The sequence below is a fragment of the Aspergillus brunneoviolaceus genome (assembly GCF_003184695.1).
Source record: "Aspergillus brunneoviolaceus CBS 621.78 unplaced genomic scaffold BO95scaffold_113, whole genome shotgun sequence".
Lineage (NCBI taxonomy): Eukaryota > Fungi > Ascomycota > Eurotiomycetes > Eurotiales > Aspergillaceae > Aspergillus > Aspergillus brunneoviolaceus.
The window spans coordinates 60,820-86,277 of NW_020290843.1; the positions used below are offsets into that span (position 1 = coordinate 60,820).

The 25,458-nt window shown below is 51.9% G+C and overlaps 14 protein-coding genes across 14 annotated transcripts; 9 read left to right on the forward strand and 5 right to left on the reverse strand.

The window, feature by feature from the left end:
- Window positions 1-321: 321 nt before the first annotated feature.
- Window positions 322-834, reverse strand: BO95DRAFT_32041 (uncharacterized protein). The gene has a single exon (XM_025581784.1). It carries the CDS (start codon window positions 710-712, stop codon window positions 383-385), a length of 330 nt encoding a protein of 109 aa, XP_025436542.1. The 5' UTR covers window positions 713-834; the 3' UTR covers window positions 322-382.
- On the forward strand, window positions 415-1,880 carry BO95DRAFT_448272 (cutinase family protein). The gene is made up of 3 exons (XM_025587809.1): window positions 415-1,047; window positions 1,135-1,352; window positions 1,450-1,880. Exons 1-3 carry the CDS (start codon window positions 856-858, stop codon window positions 1,715-1,717), a joined length of 678 nt encoding a protein of 225 aa, XP_025436543.1. The 5' UTR covers window positions 415-855; the 3' UTR covers window positions 1,718-1,880.
- Window positions 1,881-2,983: 1,103 nt separating this feature from the next.
- On the forward strand, window positions 2,984-4,130 carry BO95DRAFT_448273 (NAD(P)-binding protein). Its single transcript, XM_025587810.1, has one exon. It carries the CDS (start codon window positions 3,061-3,063, stop codon window positions 4,060-4,062), a length of 1,002 nt encoding a protein of 333 aa, XP_025436544.1. The 5' UTR covers window positions 2,984-3,060; the 3' UTR covers window positions 4,063-4,130.
- A 654-nt stretch (window positions 4,131-4,784) lies between these two features.
- Window positions 4,785-5,542, forward strand: BO95DRAFT_32051 (uncharacterized protein). The gene has a single exon (XM_025581787.1). It carries the CDS (start codon window positions 4,836-4,838, stop codon window positions 5,442-5,444), a length of 609 nt encoding a protein of 202 aa, XP_025436545.1. The 5' UTR covers window positions 4,785-4,835; the 3' UTR covers window positions 5,445-5,542.
- A 9-nt stretch (window positions 5,543-5,551) lies between these two features.
- Window positions 5,552-6,300, forward strand: BO95DRAFT_448274 (uncharacterized protein). Its single transcript, XM_025587811.1, has one exon. It carries the CDS (start codon window positions 5,750-5,752, stop codon window positions 6,137-6,139), a length of 390 nt encoding a protein of 129 aa, XP_025436546.1. The 5' UTR covers window positions 5,552-5,749; the 3' UTR covers window positions 6,140-6,300.
- A 226-nt stretch (window positions 6,301-6,526) lies between these two features.
- BO95DRAFT_469176 (uncharacterized protein) lies at window positions 6,527-7,018 on the reverse strand (the record flags this gene model as incomplete). Its single annotated transcript, XM_025589420.1, has 2 exons — window positions 6,527-6,722; window positions 6,804-7,018. The coding sequence occupies 2 exons, from the start codon at window positions 7,016-7,018 to the stop codon at window positions 6,527-6,529; spliced, it is 411 nt and encodes a 136-aa protein (XP_025436547.1).
- Window positions 7,019-7,970: 952 nt separating this feature from the next.
- On the forward strand, window positions 7,971-8,357 carry BO95DRAFT_469177 (uncharacterized protein; the record flags this gene model as incomplete). The annotated part of the gene is made up of 1 exon (XM_025589421.1): window positions 7,971-8,357. The coding sequence occupies one exon, from the start codon at window positions 7,971-7,973 to the stop codon at window positions 8,355-8,357; it is 387 nt and encodes a 128-aa protein (XP_025436548.1).
- Window positions 8,358-9,235: 878 nt separating this feature from the next.
- On the reverse strand, window positions 9,236-10,843 carry BO95DRAFT_469178 (cytochrome P450; the record flags this gene model as incomplete). The annotated part of the gene is made up of 3 exons (XM_025589422.1): window positions 9,236-9,398; window positions 9,494-10,755; window positions 10,811-10,843. The coding sequence occupies 3 exons, from the start codon at window positions 10,841-10,843 to the stop codon at window positions 9,236-9,238; spliced, it is 1,458 nt and encodes a 485-aa protein (XP_025436549.1).
- Window positions 10,844-11,994: 1,151 nt separating this feature from the next.
- BO95DRAFT_469179 (pentalenene synthase) lies at window positions 11,995-12,948 on the forward strand (the record flags this gene model as incomplete). The annotated part of the gene is made up of 1 exon (XM_025589423.1): window positions 11,995-12,948. One exon carries the CDS (start codon window positions 11,995-11,997, stop codon window positions 12,946-12,948), a length of 954 nt encoding a protein of 317 aa, XP_025436550.1.
- Window positions 12,949-14,621: 1,673 nt separating this feature from the next.
- Window positions 14,622-15,731, reverse strand: BO95DRAFT_376609 (geranylgeranyl pyrophosphate synthetase; the record flags this gene model as incomplete). The annotated part of the gene is made up of 2 exons (XM_025583217.1): window positions 14,622-15,511; window positions 15,575-15,731. The coding sequence occupies 2 exons, from the start codon at window positions 15,729-15,731 to the stop codon at window positions 14,622-14,624; spliced, it is 1,047 nt and encodes a 348-aa protein (XP_025436551.1).
- Window positions 15,732-17,252: 1,521 nt separating this feature from the next.
- On the forward strand, window positions 17,253-18,349 carry BO95DRAFT_448276 (3CxxC-type zinc finger protein). Its single transcript, XM_025587812.1, has one exon. The coding sequence runs from the start codon at window positions 17,491-17,493 to the stop codon at window positions 18,106-18,108; it is 618 nt and encodes a 205-aa protein (XP_025436552.1). The 5' UTR covers window positions 17,253-17,490; the 3' UTR covers window positions 18,109-18,349.
- Window positions 18,350-19,329: 980 nt separating this feature from the next.
- Window positions 19,330-20,832, forward strand: BO95DRAFT_376598 (uncharacterized protein; the record flags this gene model as incomplete). Its single annotated transcript, XM_025583216.1, has 3 exons — window positions 19,330-19,823; window positions 19,879-19,966; window positions 20,023-20,832. The coding sequence occupies 3 exons, from the start codon at window positions 19,330-19,332 to the stop codon at window positions 20,830-20,832; spliced, it is 1,392 nt and encodes a 463-aa protein (XP_025436553.1).
- Window positions 20,833-21,234: 402 nt separating this feature from the next.
- On the reverse strand, window positions 21,235-21,828 carry BO95DRAFT_469183 (uncharacterized protein; the record flags this gene model as incomplete). The annotated part of the gene is made up of 3 exons (XM_025589424.1): window positions 21,235-21,444; window positions 21,513-21,690; window positions 21,746-21,828. The coding sequence occupies 3 exons, from the start codon at window positions 21,826-21,828 to the stop codon at window positions 21,235-21,237; spliced, it is 471 nt and encodes a 156-aa protein (XP_025436554.1).
- A 1,118-nt stretch (window positions 21,829-22,946) lies between these two features.
- Window positions 22,947-25,133, forward strand: BO95DRAFT_486547 (uncharacterized protein; the record flags this gene model as incomplete). The annotated part of the gene is made up of 5 exons (XM_025590458.1): window positions 22,947-22,958; window positions 23,231-23,402; window positions 23,625-24,094; window positions 24,129-24,270; window positions 24,388-25,133. The coding sequence occupies 5 exons, from the start codon at window positions 22,947-22,949 to the stop codon at window positions 25,131-25,133; spliced, it is 1,542 nt and encodes a 513-aa protein (XP_025436555.1).
- Between the last annotated feature and the right edge of the window lie 325 nt (window positions 25,134-25,458).

Consider the following 25,458-nt stretch of genomic DNA (forward strand, 5'->3'; position numbering starts at 1 on the left):
TGATAGGCGATGCCACCATATCATTCTATGGCACCGCACCATGGATCTACAGGAAAATGTTGATCTTAGGCCAATGATCATCCCGACCCAGATGGACGAGGTTTGAATACCATGCACATTCCCAGTCAATGACAAAACTCATGATGTTCTTGCAGTGTCCCTGTGTTGCTGTTCTATCATATTTTGCAAGTCTCGAAACCAATCTAAGCACTAAAACCCCGGTCGCATCTGTCTCAAAAGGACTGGAGTCCCTGCACTAAGCCAAGGGTCTCGTTTTTGGGTTTCCAGCGGCCGGTTGTTTTTCGTCTCGGCTGAACTCCGGAGTTTCACGAACCCTACCGTTTCATGGTTCAGGGCTCGAACGTTGATCTCCGCCTCAAACTCAATTTAGGTTCTTTGAGCTCCATTCCCCTTCGATGAAGCGCCAATGTCTCCACATCCATCGGGAAACTAACCCGCTTCGAGTCTCGATCAGGGTCCGGACCCTGCCGCTTTGGTTTTCTCGTCCGTGCATCTGAAACAACTCCCTCCAACAGGGAACGCCTTCCAGACTTCCGTCAGAAAATGTTTCACCACGTCCCAATTTTGCGACATCTTTACTTTTGCGTGCCAAAGGGATGTGATGTGTCAGTATGATCGATAACAGCTGAATCACTTCCGCAATGCCGAGGTAGCCGGCCGTTGCTGCCTGGGAATAACAGTATATATCCATCCTGGTTCTCCCAGACTTTGACGGGTAAAGCAGACGAGGCAGCAGCGCAATTCTATCATATTCACTCTTTCGTTACAGTCTATCGATACACTCTTTCACTTACCATCCTCTCGTTCAACCATAACTTGTATCTCATTGGAATAATGGCCCCTCTCAAGTCCCTCCTCGTTGGTGCCCTTGCTACGCTGGCCGTAGCAAGCCCCGTCCCTGCCCCTGCCCCGGAGGCCGGCCAACTCCAAACCCGTCAGTTCATGGACTCGAATGATCTCACGTCCGGCTCCTGCAAGGACGTCACCCTGGTCTTTGCTCGTGGCTCCACGGAATTGGGTAACATGGTAAGTAGCGTCCTGCCCCTTAGATCCTGCTCTTCCTCCCTCCTTCGCACTCTACAACGCATCCCCAGAAGCTGACCCACAAAACAGGGTTCCGTCATCGGACCTCCCCTCTGCACCGCCCTGAAGTCCAAGCTTGGCGCCGACAAGGTCGCCTGCCAGGGTGTCGGCGGCCTCTACACCGCCGGACTGATGCAGAATGCCCTGCCGCAGAACACCGATCCGGGGGCCATCTCCGCGGCCAAGAGCATCTTCGAGCAGGCGGCTTCCAAGTGTCCGAACACGAAGATCGTGGCTGGTGGATACAGGTATGCATCTCCCCGGTTCTTGGCGATCTTCTGAATCAAGACACGCACCCTCCTGCGAACCTAGAGTCCGACATGGCTAATATCCCCGGTCAAACAGTCAAGGAAGCGCCGTCATCGACAACGCGGTGCAGGCGGTCAGCTCCTCCGTGCGCGACCAGATCAAGGGCGTGGTGCTGTTCGGGTTCACCCGCAACGTCCAGGACCACGGCCAGATCCCCAACTACCCCAAGGACGATGTCAAGGTGTACTGCGCGATGGGCGATCTGGTCTGCGACGCGACGCTGATCGTGACGGCCGCGCATCTGACCTACGGGCTGGATGCCGGCGATGCGGCGAACTTCTTGGCGTCTAAGGTCAACGCTTGAGTACGTCGTTGGGGTCACAACGATCAGGAACCATCGGTGAGGTCGGGTGGTGGTCGATGGAGGATGATTTACGGGCTTTTATATATGAATCTTTTTTTCGGCTTTTGTATTTTCGCTGGCGATTTTCAGGATTGTCATGGACACTTCGATGTTTTGTCTCACGGGTATATTATACATTTCTTCATCATTTCGTCAAACCCATGGTGATGTGTTTGGGCAGTAGATGTGGCGTAGGTTCTATACTGTGGAACATGTCAATCAGAGCAATCTAATGAGTGCAGGTTGTTGATAGGTTTTGGCCCAGATTTGTAATCTTTTGTTCCCGATCAAGAATCAATTTACCTGCCGCCACTGTATACGGATTCGTCTCGTCAAGGATTCGGAATACTGATATTGATAGATGTCTTTTCACCAAAACCAGAAAAGACTCCTTCTTTCCAACAGAGACTCATATATCCTACGGTAACTATCATAGTTTTGGATGAGGAAGATAGGTCTGTGCCGAGAACTTGAGTAATCGCATTCTGTTTGGGCTTCTCCAGGCTCTCTCCGCAAAGAGCCGGAAATAACGCTCCGGAGCGGAGTTAAACTTCCGTGCCCGCGGCGTTTTGAGAACCCGGGATGACACGAGGGTCCGTGGCTCTTGATTGGACTATTTGACTCACCGCCCGTGGGTCTCCGCAATAGCACTCAGATGGATGCCCTAGGCTCCGATGCCAGGTGCCCACAGTGGTGTGTCCGTGCGCGTCATCGTTCGAAAACATTTACGAGATCGTGAACCAACCCATATATCCACCGGGAGCTCGTGCTTTTCAGCTGATCACCGGAGTCATACGATATTGTAGACCAAATCAAGAGCCGCGAGGGACCAAAAGAGATTAGCAGGTGCTGTAAAAGGGTATTGATCGGTTGATGGGCGATCGGCGGATATAGGTCCCGCTCTGGAGATAAAGCGGAAGTACTCCTGTAGACGAGTGTCATCAGCCAGCGATAGCACCTGTCCGTTCCAGGTCAACCCGCAACTAAATACGGCTCTGGGGGTGAGGCTGGACCTTGGAATGTCATCCGGGGTTATGTGGTCTAGTGGTTCTGGGACTGTGTGTTCTATGGTTGGGCACTATACACTGTGGAGTTAAGCGGGAATAGAGGTGTCATCAACCAGGAACTCTAAAGCCCGGGTGGTCAACCATACAGTTGGGTCTGCCCAAGCACGGTATAAAATCGAACGTAGATTCCTGGCTTGAGGGTTTTAAAATACGTCTTTCGCATATTCAATATTCTGTACATCCTCATCAACAGCCATCGACCCTCCAACAACCAATCTACCACCCTTGACCGCAACCATGACCTCCAAATACGCCGCTGCCCATGCATCGCCCAACGGCCCAGGCGACGCCCGCCCCACGGCGCAGACCATCATCGACGACCAACACCTCCGCGACAAGCTCACGGGCAAAACCATTCTGATCACGGGCTGCTCCTCGGGGATCGGCGTGGAGACCGCGCGCGCCCTGCACACGACCGGCGCGACGCTCTACCTGACGGTGCGCGACCCCGCGAAAGCGACCAAGAATCTGGGCGACATCGCCACCAGCCCCCGGGTGCATCTCCTGCACCTGGACCTCGACTCGCTGGACTCCGTGCGCGCCTGCGCGGCAGACCTGCAGTCGCGCACCAGCGCCCTGCACATCCTGATCGCGAACGCGGGCGTGATGGCGTGCCCCGAGGGCCGGACGGCGGACGGACTCGAGGTGCAGTTCGGCAGCAACTACGTGGCCCACTTCCTGCTGTTCCAGCTGCTGAAGCCGCTGCTGCTGGCGTCGTCGACGCCCGCGTTCCACTCGCGCGTTGTCATGGTGTCGTCCGTGGGCCATCGGTTCGGCAACGTCCACCTCGACAATCTGAACTTGGAGGGCGGGGAGTACGAGCCCTGGAAGGCGTACGGGCAGAGCAAGACCGCTGTGGTCTGGCTGGCCAATGAGATCGAGCGGCGGTACGGGGCCCAGGGCCTCCATGGTCTCAGTCTGCACCCCGGCGGCATCCAGACCGACCTGGCGCGCCACATGTCCGAGGACCAGATTGCGGCGTGGAATGCCGATCGCGAGTTCATGCGCCACTTCAAGAGTCCCGCCCAGGGCGCCGCCACGACCGTTGTGGCGGCTGTCGCGGCGGAGCTGGAGGGACAGGGTGGGAAATATCTGGATAATTGCCAGGTGGTGACGGATGAGCACGACCCGGCTAGCGGGAGGTGGGGCCCTGGGTATGCGTCCTGGGCGTTTGATGTGGATGGGCAGAAGAAACTGTGGGAGAAGACGATGGATATCCTTCAGCTGCAGGATGAGTGAGTGGTACGGTACTCGGGCTAATCATCGTGATTTGTTGATTGCTGTGGGGGTTTACTGTTGTCGCACCAAAGACCATCTTCGGATATGAGATATTGCTGTTTATGTTGGAAGCGGAAGCAAGTTATCGCAATTTGTTTGATATAGTATAGCCAAGATAATGTATAATCTAGTTGCTGTTCTGACTGTGACATCTTTCCTTTTGGCTTTGTAGCAGGAACTACGCGATGTGAATGGGTGCCATTATTCGAAAGATTTCGGCTTTTCCAAGCAACGGTTCCGCTCAGTTCCACTTAGCTTCAGTTAATACCTGTGGCTCATTCGGGCCGGTGCACGTAAATTCCATTGAGATAAATACAAATACACATGTGGACGTTCTTGAAATATCGATTGCACGCAGTGAGAGTGCACAGTTCATTCCAGGAAGTGTACTACTGGGTCAAAAATCGAGGTAATTCCTGAGACTCAAGTTGATTTCATGCGATGACGCAATAGAATTCATGACAGCGCTTAGAAGATCTAGAACAGTGACTTGAGATCACTTGAGCTTAATCACTTGCATTGGTGTTGACAGCAAGTGTATGTGTAACTCAAAGCAGGCAATCTATGCATTAGCTGAGTGATATCGCCAGCCGCCAATCGGTAAGCCCGGGTTCCACGCGAGTACGACAGGTCGGATTGTCAGCAGCCTGCATCAGTGTTAACTTTATTCCAACAAGTAACACCACACCACGTCTACTTGGTCCCTCCTCAACCCAACTTCCCCACCGCCCACCATGCGTCTGGCGCTCACATCCCCACGGCTATCTCAACTGCCACGGCTGAGCTCAGCCATTGCTCCCCTATCATGTGTTCGATATCTAAGCAGAATGGGTAGAAATGATCTGATCGAAGAGCAAACTTTACCGTACTACCATCAGAAGCGATACTATCCAGTCCGCATCGGTGACACCTTCAAGGATCAGTATCGGATCATTGCTAAGCTTGGCTACGGCGCGTATTTCACCGTGTGGCCCGCTTGGGATGAAGGGTTTCTGGGCACGAAGCCCCAACATTGGCCCTTCATCGGCCCACACCAGAAGGCCGGCAGCCACGCGACAATCAGCTTAGGCATCAGGTGCCCAGTCACACAACTCACGCAGCTCCTTCATCGACCCCCTTTGCACCCGCCCACCTCCGCTGCCGAAAAGCTTGATGTGATAATGGCGCGCGGCCTCCGGTCATCCGCGCTGCTAGGCATCTGGGCCGTGGCATTAGCTGCCTGGGGCACCAACACGACTGCATTCTCCTCCGGAGTGAACAAGAAACCAATCTTTGGTTTTTGGGCTCGTCGCAGCGAAAGTCTCCCTGGCCTCCATACTGCTGACGCAGCCGAGTGCGCATGAGGTGGTTGGTAGAGTCTAATACTACCGGCAGTGTTCGTGCTTGCAGTGTCAGCCTGACCACCGCTGCAGGCTCTATCCTTCCATTTCTAGCACCGTGCCTACCTAATTGAATGTTGACTCAATCCTATCTAGTAACTACCTACCGTTGACTCAGTTCCCACTACATCGGTCCAGTCAGTTCGCTCAAATCACCCATCCTTAACAACTTTGAGATAACCAAAATATTTTTCCGTCCCAAATCTGACTCTTTCCGCCATCCACTCACTCATCAGCCAACCTCGCCTCCCTACCCAAATCTACCCAGGATGGCAGCAGTCTCCTCGCCCGAGCAAAACATGATCCGCAGCTACGTGACAATCAGCCTGCTCATCATGAGTCTCACGATGCGTCTCGCGCAGCTCCTCCACACCCACGCCACAGTCGGTCTCAATGTTCCGCTTGTGCTACTTCCCGCATTGTCCTTGCTCGTTACATGGATCGGATCCTTGATAGTCTTCGGTGGTGGCAATCTAGCTCCGCTCTCCAGCCCGACCAGAAGTCGATCGCTTATTCTTGCGCTCGCGGCGGCGGACCTCGCGCTGGCCTACTTGAACGCCCGACAGCCTAATGCGTCGGCGCTGGCCTATATCTCCTGTATTGTGTCGTTGTTTCAGTTGGGGCTGGACTTGGGACTGTTCATTTGGATAAGGGACTGAATCTGTACCGGCGGGTGGACTGTATGCGATGAGAGGGGTTGCCCTTGGCGCTTATATACTGAACGGAGTTTTGCTTTGCTTCTACATATACGCTAAAATGAGGAAGTGTTTCAAGGGCGCGTGGGCGCAACTTAGCTAGGCCGGATGGATCTATGGAGGAAGTTGTTCATTCAGAGAATATTTCCGTCTGTTGGTGTGTGTTCTTTTTTGTCTCTTTTTGCATGTTTCCTCTTCCTCTTTCTGAAGGCGTCAAGAATCCTTAAGAATAGGTTAGTCTAGGTGTACTTGCTATCAGTATGATGCTCTCTTCTGTCCAAACAACCAACCCAAAATGTGAAGCATCTGTCGAGCCATACACCTGGACAGAACTATTACGTCCTACCGACCTCACAAGCGCCCCTTAACCACCCCCAGCCCCGCCACACGCGACCCATCCCTCGTCCGCATCACCCCGAACATCACCTCGAACTCCCTCAGTTTATCCGGCACATTCCGGCCCGTGGTTCCGGTTGTCGTGGCGTTGAACACGGCGAAACGGTCGTTCGACGCCGGCACCATGGCGAAATCGTCGTAGAGGCCTGAGCTGTTCAGTGTGCCGCCATCGAAGGTTACTATGCACCGTGTAGACGGCCTCGTGCGCGCGCGACACGAGATGCTCTGTTACGTGCCTCCCGTTGTGGGGCCCATCCAGCGCGGCGCGAAGTCGAATGTGTATTTGGTGCTCTTCGTGCGCGCACGGTAGTTCGGTGAGGCGAGGTAAATGTAGGCGTTTGTCCATGTTAGGCTCTGCTTGTAGGTTTTGTTGACCCAGGTGTAGAGGTTCGGAGCGTCGGTGGATGTGCATGCGAGGCGGGAGCTGGGGATATTTGGATTGTGCATGAGCAGTTCGAGGAGCAGGGGGAGCTGCTGCGCAGGTAGTCGCCTGCCATCAGGCAATGTCGCGCGAGGCGGGTGTGGGGCGAGGCAAGTTAGAGAGAATGAAAATGGGGAAGGAGTCGACGAACTGGCAATGGGTTGAATAAGGGCACACGGGGCTTGAAAACCAAGCCAACCTATACGAAGCCCACAGACGCTAGAAACCAATTCCTTGGGGCAACCATCCGGTGCGTGACTGAAGCATATATGAGGCAGATGAGCAAGCCTTCCTTCCAATCTCCTGTTGATCGTATGTGCCTTTTTTTGCAAGACAGCTATGCGGCTGTGCAGGGTCCATTCTCGAACCGAGCAATCCAATTGAATCATCGCTCCTCTACGGGATGTTTAAATATGGATCTCTGCAGGGCATGGTTCAGGTTGCTGACAACGCACGCTATAAGTAATTGGCATAATGCAGATAAAGGCTGCGAAACGGGGGCTGAGTTGAAGTGTGCGGATCCACCCATACTGTCACCGCCTATCTGCGGGTATCGTGAAGAGCACAGACAGCCAATGGAATGAAAATGCTCAGATAACAGACTTGAACGTTCCTGCAGGATCGGAGGCTGAAAGTGGGGACGAATTTACAAGGAGGATTTCCGTGGGTTCTATACCAAGCTGCACGCTAGTCTAAATAAGGCAAGCCATGTGTGAAGAAGAATATCAAGACCTCATCGAGACTCTCGACAATACAAGGACTTTTCGCCTAGAAGAAGACCGTCGATTCCTCCCCTCGATTGTCTAGATCGAACTCATAGCGTAGCAATAGTAGTAGCAAGCCTAACTTCCTCAACATTCAAGAAAGCAACTATTCTCAAACCCTCAAATCCAATCCATCAAGGTAGAACCCTCATATTTTCGTCCTTCTCCCATTCCACCAGCACAAAGACCTAACTGAAAACAATACAGCAGCGAAATGATGTTCCCCAGCACCATTGCCTCCCTCTTCTCCACCGCGCTCGCCATGCTTACCCCCCTCGCCGCCGTCAAAGGCTGCTACAGCGGCGGAGAGTCGTACAGCTCTGTCGCCACCGGCCACGAAATCCTCGAGGAGGCGGTAAATGCCTGCGACATCCTCGAGGGCATCTACGTCTCTGGCGCCGGCCCTCCCCACTGCAGCAATTTCCAGTCGGGCAACCGCGTCAACTGGGAGGTGACCAACGAATCCGGCTCGAAGGCCATTCTTTCCACCATCGACTGCGTCGCTGCCTTGAGAACCGAGATTGAGGCCTGTCCGCGCGGCAGTCTGCAGACTTACGGTCCCTTCTTGTTTAAATACGACCCCAACGGGGGCGCTTGCTAGAGGGTTGGCTGAGTTGTGCATCAGAGCGAAGCGGATCGTGTTCGGGCGGGTGTAAATCGTCGATGCGGTGGATGGGTGGTGATGGTCTAGCGGATGGCGAAGATGAGGCGATTGAGTTGATGAGTTGATGACGGAGATGAGATGGATGTGTTTACATGTATGCACTTGATATCATTCTTGCACAGTCTCATTGTGAGTTTGGCCTTTTGTCTCTCTGCTTGAAGTTCGCTCGTGGGGACTCTCAAGCCGAACTCAACATGGATGCTTTTTTTCTGCCAGTTCTCGGTTTGTAAGACCGTAAATCCCGCCAATGTGATCTGGCCTAAATCCACGGTCCACCTCTAATTCCGTGCCTTTCACGATGCACATGTTGCTAAGCCTGAGTCAAAAGTGGAAAGTTCTGTTGATGTTCATGGCTTTCATACCTCGTCGAATTCTACATAATTAGACGCCGTACTATGTCTGGGATACAAGATTGCTGCACCAGCATGCCTTCGTCTCTCGACAGTAACCGACAGCAACCAGCCTTAATAAAAGTCTCTGCTCTAGCTGGAGAAGCTGCATAAGCAAGACAACCACGGTACAATAACATAGCAATCCATAGGCCTCGTGCACTCATCCCGTGAGACCATGATCTCATCCCTCCCAAGCTTGTGCTGTCCACCTCTCCTCGGGCCAGCTTCGTGGGCGATCCCCGGTTGTCTTCACTTGAATGTAAGTTCTTACTGCGTCATACTTAAACCGGATTAGGAATAAGTATACGTGCTTCTGCTCGCCTTCCATAATCCTTGGTTAGGTTAGATGTCAACAGCAATACATTCCAAGATAGCAAGTAGGTTCAATCTAATATCAAGCTAGCCTGATCCATCTTCCCACTCTCAAGAGCTCGTCCTCTGCTCGACTCGAACAAGAAGCGGCGCCCGTCTCCATACCTCCCATGCTTTCTGGCCGGATAACCACTCGTTAACATCGAGCTCGGAGCTGATGTCGAAATGCCAGAGGAGGCTGCACATCAACAGCCGCAACGTGTAATATGTCATACTTCGGCCACAGGTTAAGTCAGCATGAGATCAATTATCAATGTGGCCATTGTGAAAGGAGAGCGTGAGAGGGAAGAAACATGAAAAGACACTCACTCTTGTCCAATACAGGACCTCTTTCCGACGGAGAAGGGCTGCAGCGCGGCTCGACAATCACCGGCATACAATCCGTGCGGATCCTCAAGCCACCGATCTGGCTCAAATCGATCCGCGTTGTGGAAATACTCGCTCGCATTCGACGTGGCGTACATAGATACATACACCCGAGTGCCGCCTGGGACCCACCGACCGGCGACGAGGATGCCTCCGGGGCCGACAACGCGAGGCAGGATCTCTGGCACCGGATTGTATCTCCGAAAGGCTTCTTTAATGCACGCATCCAGGTATTTCAGTTTGCGGACGTCGGCGATCGAGATGAAACTCGGATCGGAGATTGTCGCGCGCACCTCGGCCGTCAGGCGCTGAAGGACGTTGTGGTGGCGCAGGAGGTCCGCGACAAGACTACTCAGAAGGCAAGAGATGGTCTCCGTGCCGGCGAGCATCAATATAGGGGTATTCAGCGTCACCTCCTCCTCCGAGATACGGTCCGCCTTCGGGAGGGACGTGGCGAAAGCCACCAGGTCGGGATCATGGACGTCTTTGTGGAGGCGTTGACGCATGAGCTGGTTCGCGAAATCAAAGTATCTCTTTCTTGGCTTCTGAATAGCCGCACGGAGAAGCCATTGGTATATGCCCTTGACGATCGGAAATTCAGTGAGCGCAGCTGCGGTCACCGAAGCGCGAATCCAACCTGGCTGGCCCCTCGCCCAGTCAATGCAGCCAGACTTTTCGAGCAGTTGGAGGGATTGGCCAAAGAGAAGATGACCCATCACGTCGAAGACCGTGAAGCTGAACAGTTCAGCAATGTCAAATGCATTCTGCTCCGTTGTTTCGAGCCGCCGAACCAAAAGAGCGCAATACTTATTGAATAGTGGCTCGAAGGCTGTCAGATTCTGTCTCGCAAAGAATTGTGCGAAAACCCGCCGGAATCGGGCATGAGTGTCTTCGTCCGCGGTCAGGATTGTGGCTTTGTCATTCTCGAATGCGGCGAACACGATATCATCATTGAGTAAGTGTCCATTCGCATGAGCACCCCCGTAGATGTCTCTCACGGCTTCGTGCTTCATGTAGCTCAGCTCATTCGGCGCCACCCGGACAACGGGTCCGTATCGCTGGTGTAGGTTTTGCAGCCAGACGGACTTCTGCCCGGTGATGGTGACATACGTGATGCGGGCTCGGCTGGCAGCGGCCGTTGTAGGCCCGGGGTAAGCCTTCAGTGGGTGCCAAAGTACATTATAGAGCAATTGGAGAATGATCAGCTTTCAGGATTAGAATGAGCACCATTTTAGTAAGGTTGTGGGGTTATTGCCATACAATTCCCAAAGCCAGTAGAGCAATCAGGATCATACTTATCAGGGGTGCGAAGGCAGCCGCTGAAACGGATGCACTGCGATAGCTGCAAATGATTGATCAGTTGTTGAAGATAATAGTAAGAGCAGGAAAAACCTCGTCTGAGAATATCACTGAAACTAAACGGTAGTGAGCAGATCAACGAGTAGCCGGCCCACATATAAGACAATTGGTGGCAAGGGCTCTGCTAAGGGACGCATCTGATGTGTATAGGAGACTAGCCCTGACAGGATATTGGTCACACTTGCAAAGAGATACGCTGTTTCTCTGAACCCCATGCAAAGTGTAGATGATCTAAGAACCCACATTGATTTCGGAGAAGGCTGGCAGCTGCAGTATAATGTCAGCGGAATGCCAGAGAATGTAAGGAATAGACAGATGAAGTTCGTCACAAGACTATTCACCATACACAAATTACAATGAGACTGAGTAGAGAAAACACGACCATTTTCACAGCATGCAGCTGGCTGCTGCGCAAGAATCAAAAGAGTAATCTCTGAGAGTTGCCATAGTCGAGGGACATCTCCGAACTCAGGTTTTGTTTCATAACAGAATAGCGGTGACAGAATCGTCGATGAAAAGTATAGGGTCCGATTTGTACTGCAAACACATCGAGTATTCTTGCTATGTTGTTACACAAGAATTCTCACGGGCTATGCTTATCCAAACTTGGAAGCAAGTTACGTCACTGCTTCCCATGGTTTTCAGTAAATTGTTATACATATTTGGTATACCAGGTTAAGCAGATCACCGGGCAAGCACTTTCTGATAGTTTACTACCCTGAGTCCAATGCTTACAAGCATCAGCCAGTCCCAAACGACTAGTTTCTCCTGTTATGTTAAACCTAGAGACTCCAAGGATCTGCGTGAACCTTTCACAGACCATGCATGCAAGGAGTCAGCGGGTACATGAGCGGAAGAGGTTCTCACATAGGCCGGATTGTGAACTCAGTTGGATGGCAGTATACTAGCTGCAGGAATATCCGGAAATGTACAAATGTAAAAAGCTCCAGCATCAGCATGGTACCATCTATAAATGATTCCGCGTTCGTTCTACTACTCCGGTGTTTTGAGTTCAAGATATCTATCGTCGAACAGAGACCCGGATCTTTCTTTCGCGGTTGCCCTGATACCAGACCCTTCAAAATATGAGCAGCAATACGAGAATCAATATCCCCTTTAGACTTGCCACCAACGCAGATTTGGCTCGGGCAAAGGCAAATCATTCACAATGGGTCGAAACGGCAGGGCTACACGGCGATTCAGCAGCCCAGAAAACGTACGAGGCTGCAGACTTTCCTTTTTTGGTGGCCTACACGTACCCATCAGTTCACGGACCTCATCTGGATCTGATAATGAATCTAATTGGCTGGTCCTTTTTACTGGACGACTCACTCGACAGACCAGGCATTCGACAAGCCTCCCCGGCGGCCACTGAACATACCCTGAACACTTATCGCAAGATACTGGATGGCAACCGTGCCGAGCCATCCGCGGATCCTCTGGTGACAGCTTGGAAGAGTCTTCTGCTGTGTGTCCATGAGCGTTCGTCCGAAGACCTGAAGGCCCGGCACCGCAGGCATTGGGAAGACTTGTTCGACGCCTTCCACCGTGAAGCGAAGAACAATGCCGGCGGTATAGTCCCCACCTTCCCGGAGTATCTGGAGCTGCGGCGAGCCGCAGGAGGGGTGGAGATTTGCCTGGACTGGGCGGAGGCAGTCGGCGACTTCGAGGTTCCAAGCAGCGTGCACAGCAGCCCGGACTTCCTTCGTCTCCGAGAATATACCGACGATGTGGTTACGATGAAGAATGACATTTTCTCGGTCCAGAAGAAGGCGCAGGCCGGCAACACCGACAATGCGGTGCTGGTACTTGCCCTGCAAGAGCAATATTTCTGGGAAAGGGCCACAGAGCTCACCCATAAGCTGATCGAACAGGATGTGGCTCAATACCAGACCACAGAGGCCAGGTTCCTGGAAAGTGGGTGCTTTGCCCAACTCGCTCTGCACGAGCAGTCGAATGTGCACCGGTTCCTGGATGCAATGAAGCATTGGATGCGCGGCAGTTTCGAATGGCATCGGAACAATCCTCGGTACAAATGAGGGTTCTCCTCCTGCAGTTTACCAGAGTGCGCACAACCTCGTATCCCTACATACACAAGCATCGTCATATGGATAAATAAATGTAAGTTTATCCCTGCAAGTATGATTACGCATACGGCAAGTAACTTTTGAGGAATGCCAATAGACCGAATCAGGCAAAGAAAGGCTATCATAGACTACAGACGGGTTTGCCAGATAGCTGGGGACATATATCGTAGTCGTAATAAGACTTGGCTGTCTTCGGACCCCGCAATGCTTTTTACTGTATTTCTACTAGAGACTAAAAATAGAATAGGATATAATTTGCATCGCAACCTAGAAGAATCTGCCTCTGGATATTTTCTAGTTACCTTAGCTTTTTTTCTCACACTACTGTTCCATCGGATACCCGATCATACGACCAACTCAACTCGAATTTACAACACTACATGCCTTCAGGAAATATCTATTTGAATCCAGGCGCTCACTCAATTTTCATGCCATGAAGTATCGTTCCATATCTTTGATATACTACAGGGAAATGTGATTGGTCTATTCAGTACCAAGATCACCCAAAGTATGTCATGTGACCATTGATCACTATAGGATGCCGTAATGTCCTCCGGCCCCGCCAGTTATCAAAGGGCTGCCGTCCTATGTTTGACACCATGACAATTTGCATTGGCAAGAGGCGTCCTGAAGCAAGGAATACCGTTTCCGCCACTTGCCCCGGCATGAAATTCTTGGAAAGCCGACCGCCGATGGCATTGCGGACGAACCGTGCCGCAGAAAATTACCTTCAGCCTGTGGAGCTCAGTACGTATAAAAAGGATTCAATGTACTTGGCTATCGCATTCCCTGGTGAAGAGATCTTGGAGTGATCGGCATTTTGGCGGCAAGCCTGGAGGTACAAGTGTGACAGTCAAGAGCAGAACCCCCTTGAGGGATTACTCCAGAGTCAGGGATTGCGGGGTCTGAAATAAGGGTTCAAACAGGACGACTCACAAACACCTCCACCCACATCCACCAGAGTCGCGGCGCCAAGTGACGCCCATGAAAGTCGAAGGAAGTGGCACAGTTTTTGGCGTGGACAGTGCCGTACAGGAAAGGTATGATTAGGGTGATTTAGTTTCAACTCCAAGATTCATGTCCGGAGTTTCCAGGCAGTCGCATCCAACCCAGTCACGTTTTGACCAAAGCGATAGACTAGATGCCGTGCTTGTAAAGTAGGCAGCTGTCATGAGAGTGCTGCTAATTCTGTGCTTATAGAGTAATATATTCGAGGATTCACTGTGCAACAACCAGAAATCTCCCCCCAACCCAATTTGCAAGCTCAGAGTAGCCTCCCCCCAGCCTCGGGGCTCTCCTGCACCTCAGCATCCACACCATTCCCGGAACTGCCCAAGTGTGAAAAGCAATGCACCCTGTATCCAAAAGGGTCATCTCCAACCCGGGGTGCACCTTCTTTGAGGTCCACCGCACTCCACAAGGTCCGGGAGCCTTTTCTTGGGTCGAGAGTTGGTAGTGTGCGACCGCTGCACAGCAAGCGAAAAGGTTTCCCCTGTTCCGCTCGGCCTTGAATTCATGTACTCAGGACGACACACTTCACGGAGTGGGGCCTCCTCAGATCTCTTGATGCCCTAGACACTGACACCTGCTGCTAAAATAGCTGCAAAGGAACGCCTCAGTCTGGTTTACCACCTGTTGTAGAGATCCGGGGGAAGCATAGCAGCACGCTCGGCGTGGGAGATCACTAGCTTCTTGCGCTGCGAATAATATTGCAGCGTGGCCTTCTGACCACTCGTGGGAACAGACGCAAATATCCATCTCAGCAAGGCTGCCAGCCGCTGGAGGTCGGTCTGATGATTCTCCTCCCATTCTCGGATCTCAGATTCTACATCTTCCGGCCAACACGGTATAAACCAGCCGTCTTGTTCGTAGTAGGCACAAGCCAGTTGAGACGTCTGCGACACCCACATTTGAGGTAGGACCTGCTGCAGATCCACAGGCTCTCGCCTGGCCTTGGTCTTGATCTCCAGTATGGACTGCGTTGGAACGGTTTGGCCTCCTTCGCAGATCCTCAACGCCGAATATGCAGAAATCGCCCTCGGGGGATCTAAGATACTCGGGCTGCTCCGCCCCATCGCTGAATCCCCGCCGTCATCCGGTAAGGCATATCCGTCCGTCTCATACCGCACCAAACACGACAGTCCCGCAAAGTCATAGGACACGATTCGGTAGTGACCCGTACTGTCTGGGATTCGACGGCTAGTAGCTGCGTTCTCAAACTCATGGCCAAACCCACGAAATTGCTGGCGAGGTATGAAATCCCGGGTCCATATCTCTTGGCGACAGAGAAGCATGGTCCTCCCCTGTCGTTCTATTTGAATGGTGAAATCCTCCAGGCGGCTCCTGTTGTGTCTCGGATTAATAAATGTCAACAGCTTCCGGATGTTGTTGCGGTCCGTCACAATGTCGACTGCACCGATGTCGAAGGCGGGACGAGTGAAGTATAAGCTGCGGAATAGAGGCTCCATCGGGCTGGCCGGGTGACGCGCTGCATTCTGCGCGATGTACAGCAGCCCTGAGTCCTTGGGCACCTTCAACAGTCTTTTCCCTCGTCTCCTCTGGGTGGGCCACCGTGGACTCCACAGATTAGGACTGCCGGGGATAGCAATCGTAGGGTGATCGGATTCAATCCAATTATAGGATGCTAGGTGTTGCACCTGGCTGATGGTTGCTGCGGCCTCACAATCTGGCCGCAGCTCGTTTGTGAACAACGTGGAGATGATAGTGGGTTGCATTGCAGCTTTGTGCTGCTAGTATCGCAGATATTGGCAGGGAAATAATTAAGGAGAATGAAGTAAAATGTTGAGTAGTATGGTATGTATAACTAAGGGACAGACGCAGCATATATAGGGCTATTCAGATGCTCCGTAGCTGGGCATATCTTGACCTGTCTCAGGGACCTTCCCTTAAGCGCTCAGATAAACCCAGCATAGCATCATCCCCCATAAAAGTTTCACTTGCCCCCTCCCTACCTTTCCCCCTTAAACGGTGCACGCCACCGTTGATGGGTCTTCATTATACTCGGCGATGAGCGAACCATGGAGTTAGCCTTGCATGCGGCGCAGCTCCAGACATTGGATATGCCAGCTTGACGCAGACACGCTGTGCCACCGCAGCGGCTTTTGATTTCGAATGATAGGATACGAATGATCCATTTCCAAGCGCCGCAGCCAACTGCAAGTGAGGTCATACTAAGCCAATCAGCATTATGCGCCCGCGACTACTATGTGCCTTAGTCCTTGCGGAGCCAATCGGCAATCCCGAGATGCTAAGGCGTTCTAGCCTCAACACGCCCACTGGTCTAGTATGACGCAGTCCTTAATGAGTGCCGATTAGCTTGCTCTCAAGGCACTTCAAATCTCTCTTTGGAAAAGCATGTGAGCCTTTCGACGCTCCATTCTATTCCAAAAAGTGCCCACTATTCTGACCAGAATAGCTCTGAAGGCTGTTTCAAGCAGTAGTCATGGCGCATTCAGCGGGACGGCGGAGCTCAGTCAAAGTCAATCTTGGAGACTGTGTGCTACTCGTCCTGGTTTGCTGACGAGATCGGTAAATCTCATGCTTGGAAGAGTGCACATGAAAGCCTGGATCCGTCACTGTACCTCCGGTGGCTTGCCCTTTGATCTCCCAAAGATTATTATCAAGTTGTGCTCCACGTCGAAGGTATTGAGGGGAAACACTCGCCAAATCATCTACCATCCAGCACCGGTACAGGCTTGGAAACCCATCGGTGTGTCAGGCAATGGTATTTTACTTGCATGAATGTCTCGTCGACCTCATGTTTGAACGCGCAAGCGTGGAAGACAATGACCAACAAGAGCCGGTTAACTGACCCAGAGGGTAGCATTTCTGGCATACAGCGAGTTTCAAGACGGATCTACCATATTGATAATATTCGTCGATGTCGCCAGCTTACCCAGCAGGTTTTCCTACCACAGTGGATCGACCTGGGAACAATATGTGCTGCGGTCGTTTCTTGCAAAGCATGTGATTGACACAGCATGCTTGACATTTCAGTTCTACCAACCTATCTGACGCCCAACGCTGTGCCACATTTCTTTCTGGGTGAAATGATGTACACACATCATTGGCACGAGTTGCATCTAGTACAGCGCCACCAGGCAGACGAGCAGGGTTCGTGCCGCGCCGCGCTGCGCCACCATGAACCCCGCCTCCACGAAGGGTGCGACTGTACGCGAATCAGTTTTCCTATCTCTCGCTCAGATACATCGTCGCCTCACTTTTTATTGTTCGATCCCCACTTGGCCAGCCTTGCGCAATGATCCCCGGACCGGACGGGTCACTCTGCACTAGCCGTCTTTGATGGCCTGCCATAAATCCGCCATGTACAGATAGATACATAGCTCGACTACCGCGACCGTTCCAGAGATTCCAAGTCCAGATCTCCCAATATAATTCATTGTGCAGAACACAGACCGCTACTATCAATTGAGAGTCCTCGTCAGACAGCCCACTTCAAACCGGACTTCGATCATGCCCGGGCCAGACCGAGCCTCCGGCTTCATGAACACAGCGTTAAATGTGTCCTCCTCCGGCAGTAAACCCCGAGGCTTCAAAGCGAAGCCTGCCAAAAGATCGCGGCCCCAGAAGCCATGGTCCATGTATCCCGCGCTGCACGAACAGGTGCAGGCGCTCCTCGACGACAAGGGTCTGCATTTCACATTCCATACCAGCGATGAAGACGTGGGCGTCGTCCAGCACTATGACACCAGGGTCATGGGGCGGTTTGTCTGCCGCAATGCTTCCTGTCAGGCCGGAGGGTGGTCCAGCAAGATCATCGCCATCACGGTCCGCATGTACTCGCCACGCGAGTACAACGCGCGCGTCTATCACCAACACTGTCGGGGCTGCGGTTCCATCAGCCGACCCGTCCTCGATGAGTCCTCCTACGCAGAACGGATCGCCTATCGACTCCAGAAGTGGAGTGGCATTCGGCAGCCGAAGCCCGAGTACTTCCAAGGCCATTCCCGGCGCCCGCACAGTCGCGGCTTGTGCGAGGGCTGCAAGGCCGGTCACTGCATAGATAGGGCACAAAGTCAGGATGATGAAGATGTGGATGACTTGTGTATATCGATGGCGAAGATCCTGTAAGCTAATCTGGCCATGTGAGGAAGTAGTGGGGTCGAGGTTTGTCGGCCGTGTGGTCTATACTGTTTCCCGTCAGGCTGGCTTGGTGGACTTGGACGTCCCCATGGCTAGTGCAGTCTGACAAACAGATGTTAGGCTAAATGAAGGCATCGACTGGGATTGCGATTTTGCTCCCAAAGAGTGTGATCTAATCGCTTGAGTGGACTGGCTTGCAATCTCAACGGCTCTAATGTCTACTCTAATCCACTTCAAATAAGCTCGAGCGGTAGACTTTGATTCTCCTGGCAGTAACATATACGCAGTAAAGAGGTTTATTGCAACGAATAGAATGTAGTTGGATCAATACGGTCGTTTGGACTCTGTCACGGTAGGATTGCTTTTCCCTTTACAAATGCAGGATAAACTCTTCGATTCCATGCCCTTAAATGACGGGTGCGCGGCACACTGCCCCTACTTACATGAGACAGTCGGATCCTATGATCTGACAGACTTAATCCCTCCAATAACATCTGCAGAGGCGTCTTGGATGGAATCAGAGCGGGTCAATTGTCTGTTTGACCCATATCCAAAAAGCCATGGATACGGCCTGCCAGTTCGATCCACATTATTAGGGCAGGACTAACATAAGCTGCCATGGGCTAGACAGACTTCGGGAGTGATCAAACTACCGGCAGGTTGCTGGCGTGTCTGATTCACTATAGCTGAATTGCCACGCTTGAGCGGGCGAAGCGAGTGGGTTCCAGAAGGAGGAGGCGAGGCGTTTTTCCCGACTTCCTACTCATCCCAAGACGAGTGTGTGTGGGCGCTATCTGGTGGCACAAGGATAAGGGGCCTTATGGCAGACAACACGTTGCCTGAAGTCTGCCCGACCGCCTCGTTCAATTAATGAGTGGCATCTGGCCGACTGTTGGCGTGAGACTGATGACTCGCATCCCTGCAAGGGAGGGGTGCTCGGACGCCTGGTGATTGGGAGCCACACTCCCGGTAACCATACACACCATGACACAACAACTCCGTCTTGACCTAGCAGCTTCATCGCTTTAGTACTTCACCCTGGGGTGTTGGAAGCAGATTTGAGGGGTTTGGAGACTAACTCCATACCCACGACTCGATATAAGAATGATGGGAGAAAAGTCAAGACCAAGCCTTGACTTTGATGCACCATCAACATCGACTCACCTTGTTCTCCTCCGAAAGAAATCAGTCGAGCCTCCACTGCAAGCAATGTCATCCATAACCTCAATCGGCCCATCAACAACATCTGAGACCCTGGGCCTCGATTCCCACGCCATTCTTGCCTTTTTTGCCCGACTCAAGGATCTCACTCCGTCAGATGGATTCAACATGGTTCAGGCGGTGGCTATAGAAAGAAACGGGCTAGTGAATGAACTGACACATTGGCAAAAGAATGTTGTGGATCTTGAGAAAGTTAATCACGACAAGGAGACAACCATCCGTGGCATGTTCGAGACATTTTCGAAAGAGAAACAGTCCCACGATCACACACAGAGACGGGTGAAAGAGCTTGAAATGACGATTGAACAGCTCAAGGCGGAGGCGTCCAGGCTGAAAGATAGTCTGTCCACCGCTAACGCGCAGGCTCGAGCCCTCGAGGAGGAGAACTCGAAGCTTCAGCGATCGTTAAACGACACTCGCACTAGGTTGAGCACAATTGAAAGCTTTTCTGCAGGACATATTGAAGGCGATGAAAATTCTCTGTGAGCGATCCCTGCATTGGTAGTCTCAGCCAGGATATACTGATCAATCCCACAGGATCGATGGGTTCACTGCTCTCTGGGCATTCGCCAAGACAGAGCTGCACCCGCTGCTGAATGTTGATCTCTCCACAGAGGCTGTCTCGGTATGTCCCAGAATTCGAATGTCGAGGGATAGGTTGCTAAAAAAAATCACTCCAAGAACGATTCGCTGTGGGAGAACCTGAGACGCTGCGAACTGGTTCAGAGTCATCAGATCCCCATCCCCTGTTCCAATACCCAGCCAGCGAAACACATCCGTTTGGCAACTATTCTCGCTCTTCTCGCGCGGGAGATTGACAAATATATATTCCAGCCATGCTATATCATCCCGGAGGAGACGCACATTCGTAAGGTTCTGTTTGACCTTGCCGGGACAGACAGCGCAAAAGAATCCTTTTGCCGGTCTATGCTGCAGTCCATCAACACTATCAACACACCAGACCAGGAGAAGAATCTTTTGAAGATGAAACAGACCGTTGTCAAAAGCGTACTCTCATACCTGGAGGGATCAGTCGCAGAGGCTCATCTTGCTTCCGTGCGTACGGCCTTGGAGAGGATTGTGAGCAGGGCAGCTGATGTTTGGGACCCGATACGTCGCGCGAAGCGCAGATACGAGCCGGATTTCGACCAACCGGGAGTTGACGAGACGTGGCTTCCATTCACTGTAAACGAGCCCAAGCAGGCCAAGCCAGAAATGGGACGGCCGCCCCAGGAGGAACCTGCTCTCACCATCTTTCCGCGCCTTTCAGTCGTCGAAAAGGGAACCATCACGGCACACACGGTTGTCATCCAGCTGAGCAAGTCATCATCCATTTTGCGCGAGGCTTTCGGTGAAGTATCAAAGACACGACAAAGTTCTGGCTTGATCCGACTCAAGGGCAAAGGCTTACTGAGCAGACCATCCAGCTCCAGTGGTTCAACCCAGCCAAATGGGCAGACTATCGGTGCCAGAAAGGCAGGTGGAAAATGAACACCCCGCAATGTAACAAATGGCGGCTGTTCTGTGCGAATTATGGGATCCGAAGTTGATACGGAATGTTATGTTGAGGTCCCGGCTGTCTTGTAGAAGCAGGCACGTCGCCCTCCTTTGACCAATTATAATCAGATACAGATTGGAGTCGTGATATATCTATACCTTTCGTATTTTGACGTGAGCGAGTGATTATTTTAAAATTCTGTCTAAAGCACGTCTTCACAAGTTGTATCATTAGAGTACACATGCGTTAGCAGTGTTTCCCATTCTTCAGCGACTAAACAGGCGTAGGCAACGTTTGCTTCTTAATACCGCGGCTTACAAGTCCCGCTGGTGGGTTTATTCGGATTCCGCATCTCATGATACTGTCCGGGGCAGTCCCATTCTCCACTCAGGCCATTATCCCAAGGATAATATTTTGTTTGGCGACCCGGTAGCCAGGTCTACCACCGCCTCCGGTTGGCCACTTGCCCAGGTTCCCGCAGTGTCGATACCTATATGACCCAGATTACTCGACAGAGTCACGAACCCGTAGTGCGTGACGATGCCCATGTCCACCCAGCTGATGCTACTGGCAACTGCAGCCGAGCTATGGTACAGCACCAATAACTAGTCGGAAGTTGGTATATATTATCTGACCCAAAGCTAGATTCGCTCCGCAAACAAGGGAGAGTCACGTATAGAAGACGGCCATACCAGTTATACGGCAAGATGAGCCAATCCAGATCGCTGGAGTTGCCCTTGGAGACCACGTTGATCTGCACGCCACACCCCTCCGGGAGATTGCCGGGACAATTGGAGAAGGTGTATTTTATCGGAATCAACGTCGACGGGGATGAAGGAGGCCCATTGAACCTTGGCATACGTGCCGTTGGCGTCAATGTACTATTGGAACGTGGCCGCTGTGCACTTGGTCACATTTACTGGGGTGGCCACTGCGGAAGCTGCAGAGCCGACCACGGCCGTCAATACAGCTACTTTCGCAGACCGCATATTGAAGTTTAGGGGACATATGGTTGATGTACTGGTTTCAACGATGTCTACAATGTCACGGAGGTGGTCGTATAAAGTGCTGATAAATATAGACAACATTCCCCAGCATCATGAAAGCAGGATGGTGATGGCATGTATCCCGATAGTCGCAGCGAGAAACTGCAGAATGGGGCTCAATTAATGTGGTTATAATCTTCTCAACATTGGTATGTCTGTGACCCAAGGCCTGTAAATATCCTGCGCTAGGTCCATTGACGTGCGACCTACATAGGAAACTATGCCGCACAAATTAATCAGGCCCTTTCCGAAGCCGAGCAGCACGTCGACAGTGCCTATATCCACGAATCGATCTTCCACCGCACCGGAGAATCCAATGGCGACATTACTTGGATAGCCTACTTTGGTTCTAGATGCCAGGATGATGGGTCCGGCAAAAGTGATTTCTGCTAGAGATATTCGTTTTGAGGAGAAGATGGGTTTGGCTTGTTCCGGGCTTGAGGCGCTTGCATTATACTTTTGGGTTTACGTCAAGACTTATGTGTGCATTCTGGGAATAAAGATGTTGCGTGAAAGTGTGCTCGACAGGCGGCTGCAGACTAGCTTTACAACTCCTCATTAGGAAAGTGTTAATCACACCTTGTTGGACTGTGTGTTCCTCTACCTATATCGGCGGCAGAGTTCTGTATAAACATAAGCCAGCAAACATTCAGTAGATACGGTTGACCCCGGGGTGTGGGGAATCGATCTTTCTAGTCCCCGACAAACCTTGTGTAGTGATTCGATCAAGGGGGATACCGTTACCACACTGTCTATTTAGACCCCAGATAAATCGCCAAATGGATAATGACTAGAACACCGACCGCACTGCAGTCTCGGATTCTGCCTTTTCATGGTGGAGGTGGAGGTTGAGCGAGGATAGGGGGGGGGTTCGTTAGATCAATCTGTAGGGCAAGAACCTTTGTCAAGTCACTTGGCAAGCTAACTGAACAATACTCTTGTGTTGCCTTCCTCTGGTCTTAAGTTATGCTATGTTGTATCATGAAATGATGATAATAGGGTTGCGGGATTCCTTAGAAGGATGATGATTGCTGTTTGACTTGGGGTTCAGTCGGGTAACAATGACTTTGCTGGTACGTGCCGACCTACGGACTTGTTTAGCAGCTACCCTGTTAGACTAAAGCTCTGCTAGTAGAATAATAAGCAGAGAAACATAGCCTACATAGATGTTCTAATAACACTTATAAGTTCAGAATCTAATTATCTTGGCAAAGCAGGAAAAGAAAAGAAAACTTATTGCCTCAGAAAAAAACCTTGATAAAAATACCTTGAGTTTTGAATGACCCTAGATATCCTTGTTTGAACAGGAGCCTACTCAATGATATGTTTAACCACTCCCCAACAGGATCGAGGAAGTAGGAAAACTTTGAGAGAGAACAGAATAGTTAAAATTTCAGTAGTCTTGAAGGACTGCGTAGTTAGGGCATGTAAATTTGATTCTCCTGTGTATTATTCTGCCGGCAGATCTTCTATTTACGCTAGGATGATACCTATTTTATCAGTCGGTCACCGCTGCGGTAAGAGTCCTGGCATCGATTATTCTCTCTCGTGGCTCACCCCACGGTATCTTTATCAACCCCACATTGAGCGACTACTGCTAGAAACAACGAAGAATGTGTCGTCGTTGCTAGTTCGGCCACGTGATTCTAAGATATACGGGAAGGCAGATAGTTCCAACCACCAAGAAGATTAAGCACTTGTCCCATCACCTTGCCTCTGAAACCTCAAACCGCCGTCAGAATGTCACGCAAATCCATTCTCGATCTTCCTGCCGAAATCCTCGACCAGATCCTCTCCGTCTGCGAGCAAGACTCAGAAGGCAGACGCTCATTGCAACGCCCCTCTCCTCACCTGCCAGAAGCTCTACCATCTCACACTCCGCGTCCTCTACCGCGACCTACGGTTCACCTACTACTCTCCTCCCCCATCGCGGACGAGCTCCCTGCACCGGACTCTAGAATCGAATCCAAGGCTATATTCGTTCGTCTGGTCTCTTGTCCTCGATCTGCGACCGAAGGATCCGGCCGAGTATATCACTCTCGACGACTATGTGGCGGCCGCTAGCGTGCTAGGCCGGTGTGAGGCGATCCACTCGCTGCAGATCTGGAGCGCCGCCTTCCTGTCACCCGAGGACCGGAGGGAGACCTTTCCAAATGGAAACGCTGCCGGGCCAACCGGCAATCGACCTCTGCCGATGGGAACTCTTGCAGTATGCTCTCTGCCAATGCCACAAATTGCGGAAGGTCGGGATGGCCAGCAACCGAGATTCGCCCGGCTATGGCTTCAATCTCCGCTTCGACTGCCAGGCGCAGGCCCATGACTTGCGACTCTTGCCGGGCACGGGCAGAAAGCTCCCTGTGCCAGGGACGACTCCCGAAAATGAACGTGCGTTACGGGTTGGTTGTCCTCTCCATTTATCTCGGAAGAATCATGTGTCCGAAGTAGAAGACCAAAGATCGGTCGAAGCTGACCCGAACCCTTCTAGATAGAAACGGAAAAAAGGCGATCCAGGTCTGCAGGGTGATGCCCGCCGCCGCTCGATTGACTTCAGCATATCATTCGGGGAGGGTCACGCCAGAGAAGGGTATGAGGCGAGGAACATCGAGTTTATCCACGTCTTCGTGTGGATGAAACGTCATCCGCAAACGCTCCGTCGCATGGTCTTCGGTGACTTCAGGTCCCCTACGCTGGTTAAGGAGTTCCGAGCGGCGGCGTACCCCAACCTGCACACTGTCGTCTGTCCGCCCGTCCACGTGAAGGAGCGCAGGCGTGGGTATAGCACGTACCAACCGCCCTCCGAGGTGGTCGATCGGCTTCTGGGCCCGTCGGTGCATACGTTTGTGTTCGACCTGGCCACCTATAACCAGCAGTTGGGACTATCTTCTACCGCGTTTGGGGAGCCGGAGGAGCGATGGCTGCGGGAGCTGGCCCATATTGCCGCCGCCCCGGGCCGAAACTTGGCGCTGCGGACAATCTACATCGACTTTAAACCGGACCCGGATTGTGAACACGGATTCGATCCGGCGAACTATGCTTGGGACCGTATAGTGCGATTGCAGAGGCAATTACAGCCCTTGGGCATTCAAGTGGAGTACACAGCGCCTTCGATGAGGCGAGAAGAGTATCACGAGCTGTGTCAACAACATCAGGAGTGGATCGTGGATGAAGCCCATCGGGAGGAAATGAGGAGGATATTATTGCAAAACCTCTTACAACATAACGCCTTCTTCGGGGGCTGGCCGCCATGACTACCGGTCGGAGAACCAGCTGGCAGGGCTGAGTGGACCATAGCAATGTCATATGATTTATCTACCTCGTAATTTAATTAGTACAGTCTCCTCTTCTAGAGTAGTATGGGCTCCACCCCGCTAGCCCAGGGTGCATCGAATCCAGTTCCCCATCCAGTCTAGTCATACTCAGGCGACATGACTAGCCCTATCCCATTGCAATAAGACCATGTGTTCGGCATAGACCCCTCAGCAAAAAAGCATGTGCTGTCGCTTTTATCACTCCGCCCTAGCCCTCATCTTTCTCTCTCTTCTTCTTCTTCTTCTTCTTCTTCTTCTTCTTCTT

Coding starts and splice junctions, on each gene's coding strand:
- BO95DRAFT_32041 (XM_025581784.1), bottom strand. CDS start 712: ATGGATATATACTGTTATTCCCAGGCAGCAACGGCCGGCTACCTCGGC.
- BO95DRAFT_448272 (XM_025587809.1), top strand. CDS start 856: ATGGCCCCTCTCAAGTCCCTCCTCGTTGGTGCCCTTGCTACGCTGGCC. Junction 1,048..1,134: donor CCACGGAATTGGGTAACATG/GTAAGTAGCGTC, acceptor CCCACAAAACAG/GGTTCCGTCATCGGACCTCC. Junction 1,353..1,449: donor ATCGTGGCTGGTGGATACAG/GTATGCATCTCC, acceptor CCGGTCAAACAG/TCAAGGAAGCGCCGTCATCG.
- BO95DRAFT_448273 (XM_025587810.1), top strand. CDS start 3,061: ATGACCTCCAAATACGCCGCTGCCCATGCATCGCCCAACGGCCCAGGC.
- BO95DRAFT_32051 (XM_025581787.1), top strand. CDS start 4,836: ATGCGTCTGGCGCTCACATCCCCACGGCTATCTCAACTGCCACGGCTG.
- BO95DRAFT_448274 (XM_025587811.1), top strand. CDS start 5,750: ATGGCAGCAGTCTCCTCGCCCGAGCAAAACATGATCCGCAGCTACGTG.
- BO95DRAFT_448276 (XM_025587812.1), top strand. CDS start 17,491: ATGCCCGGGCCAGACCGAGCCTCCGGCTTCATGAACACAGCGTTAAAT.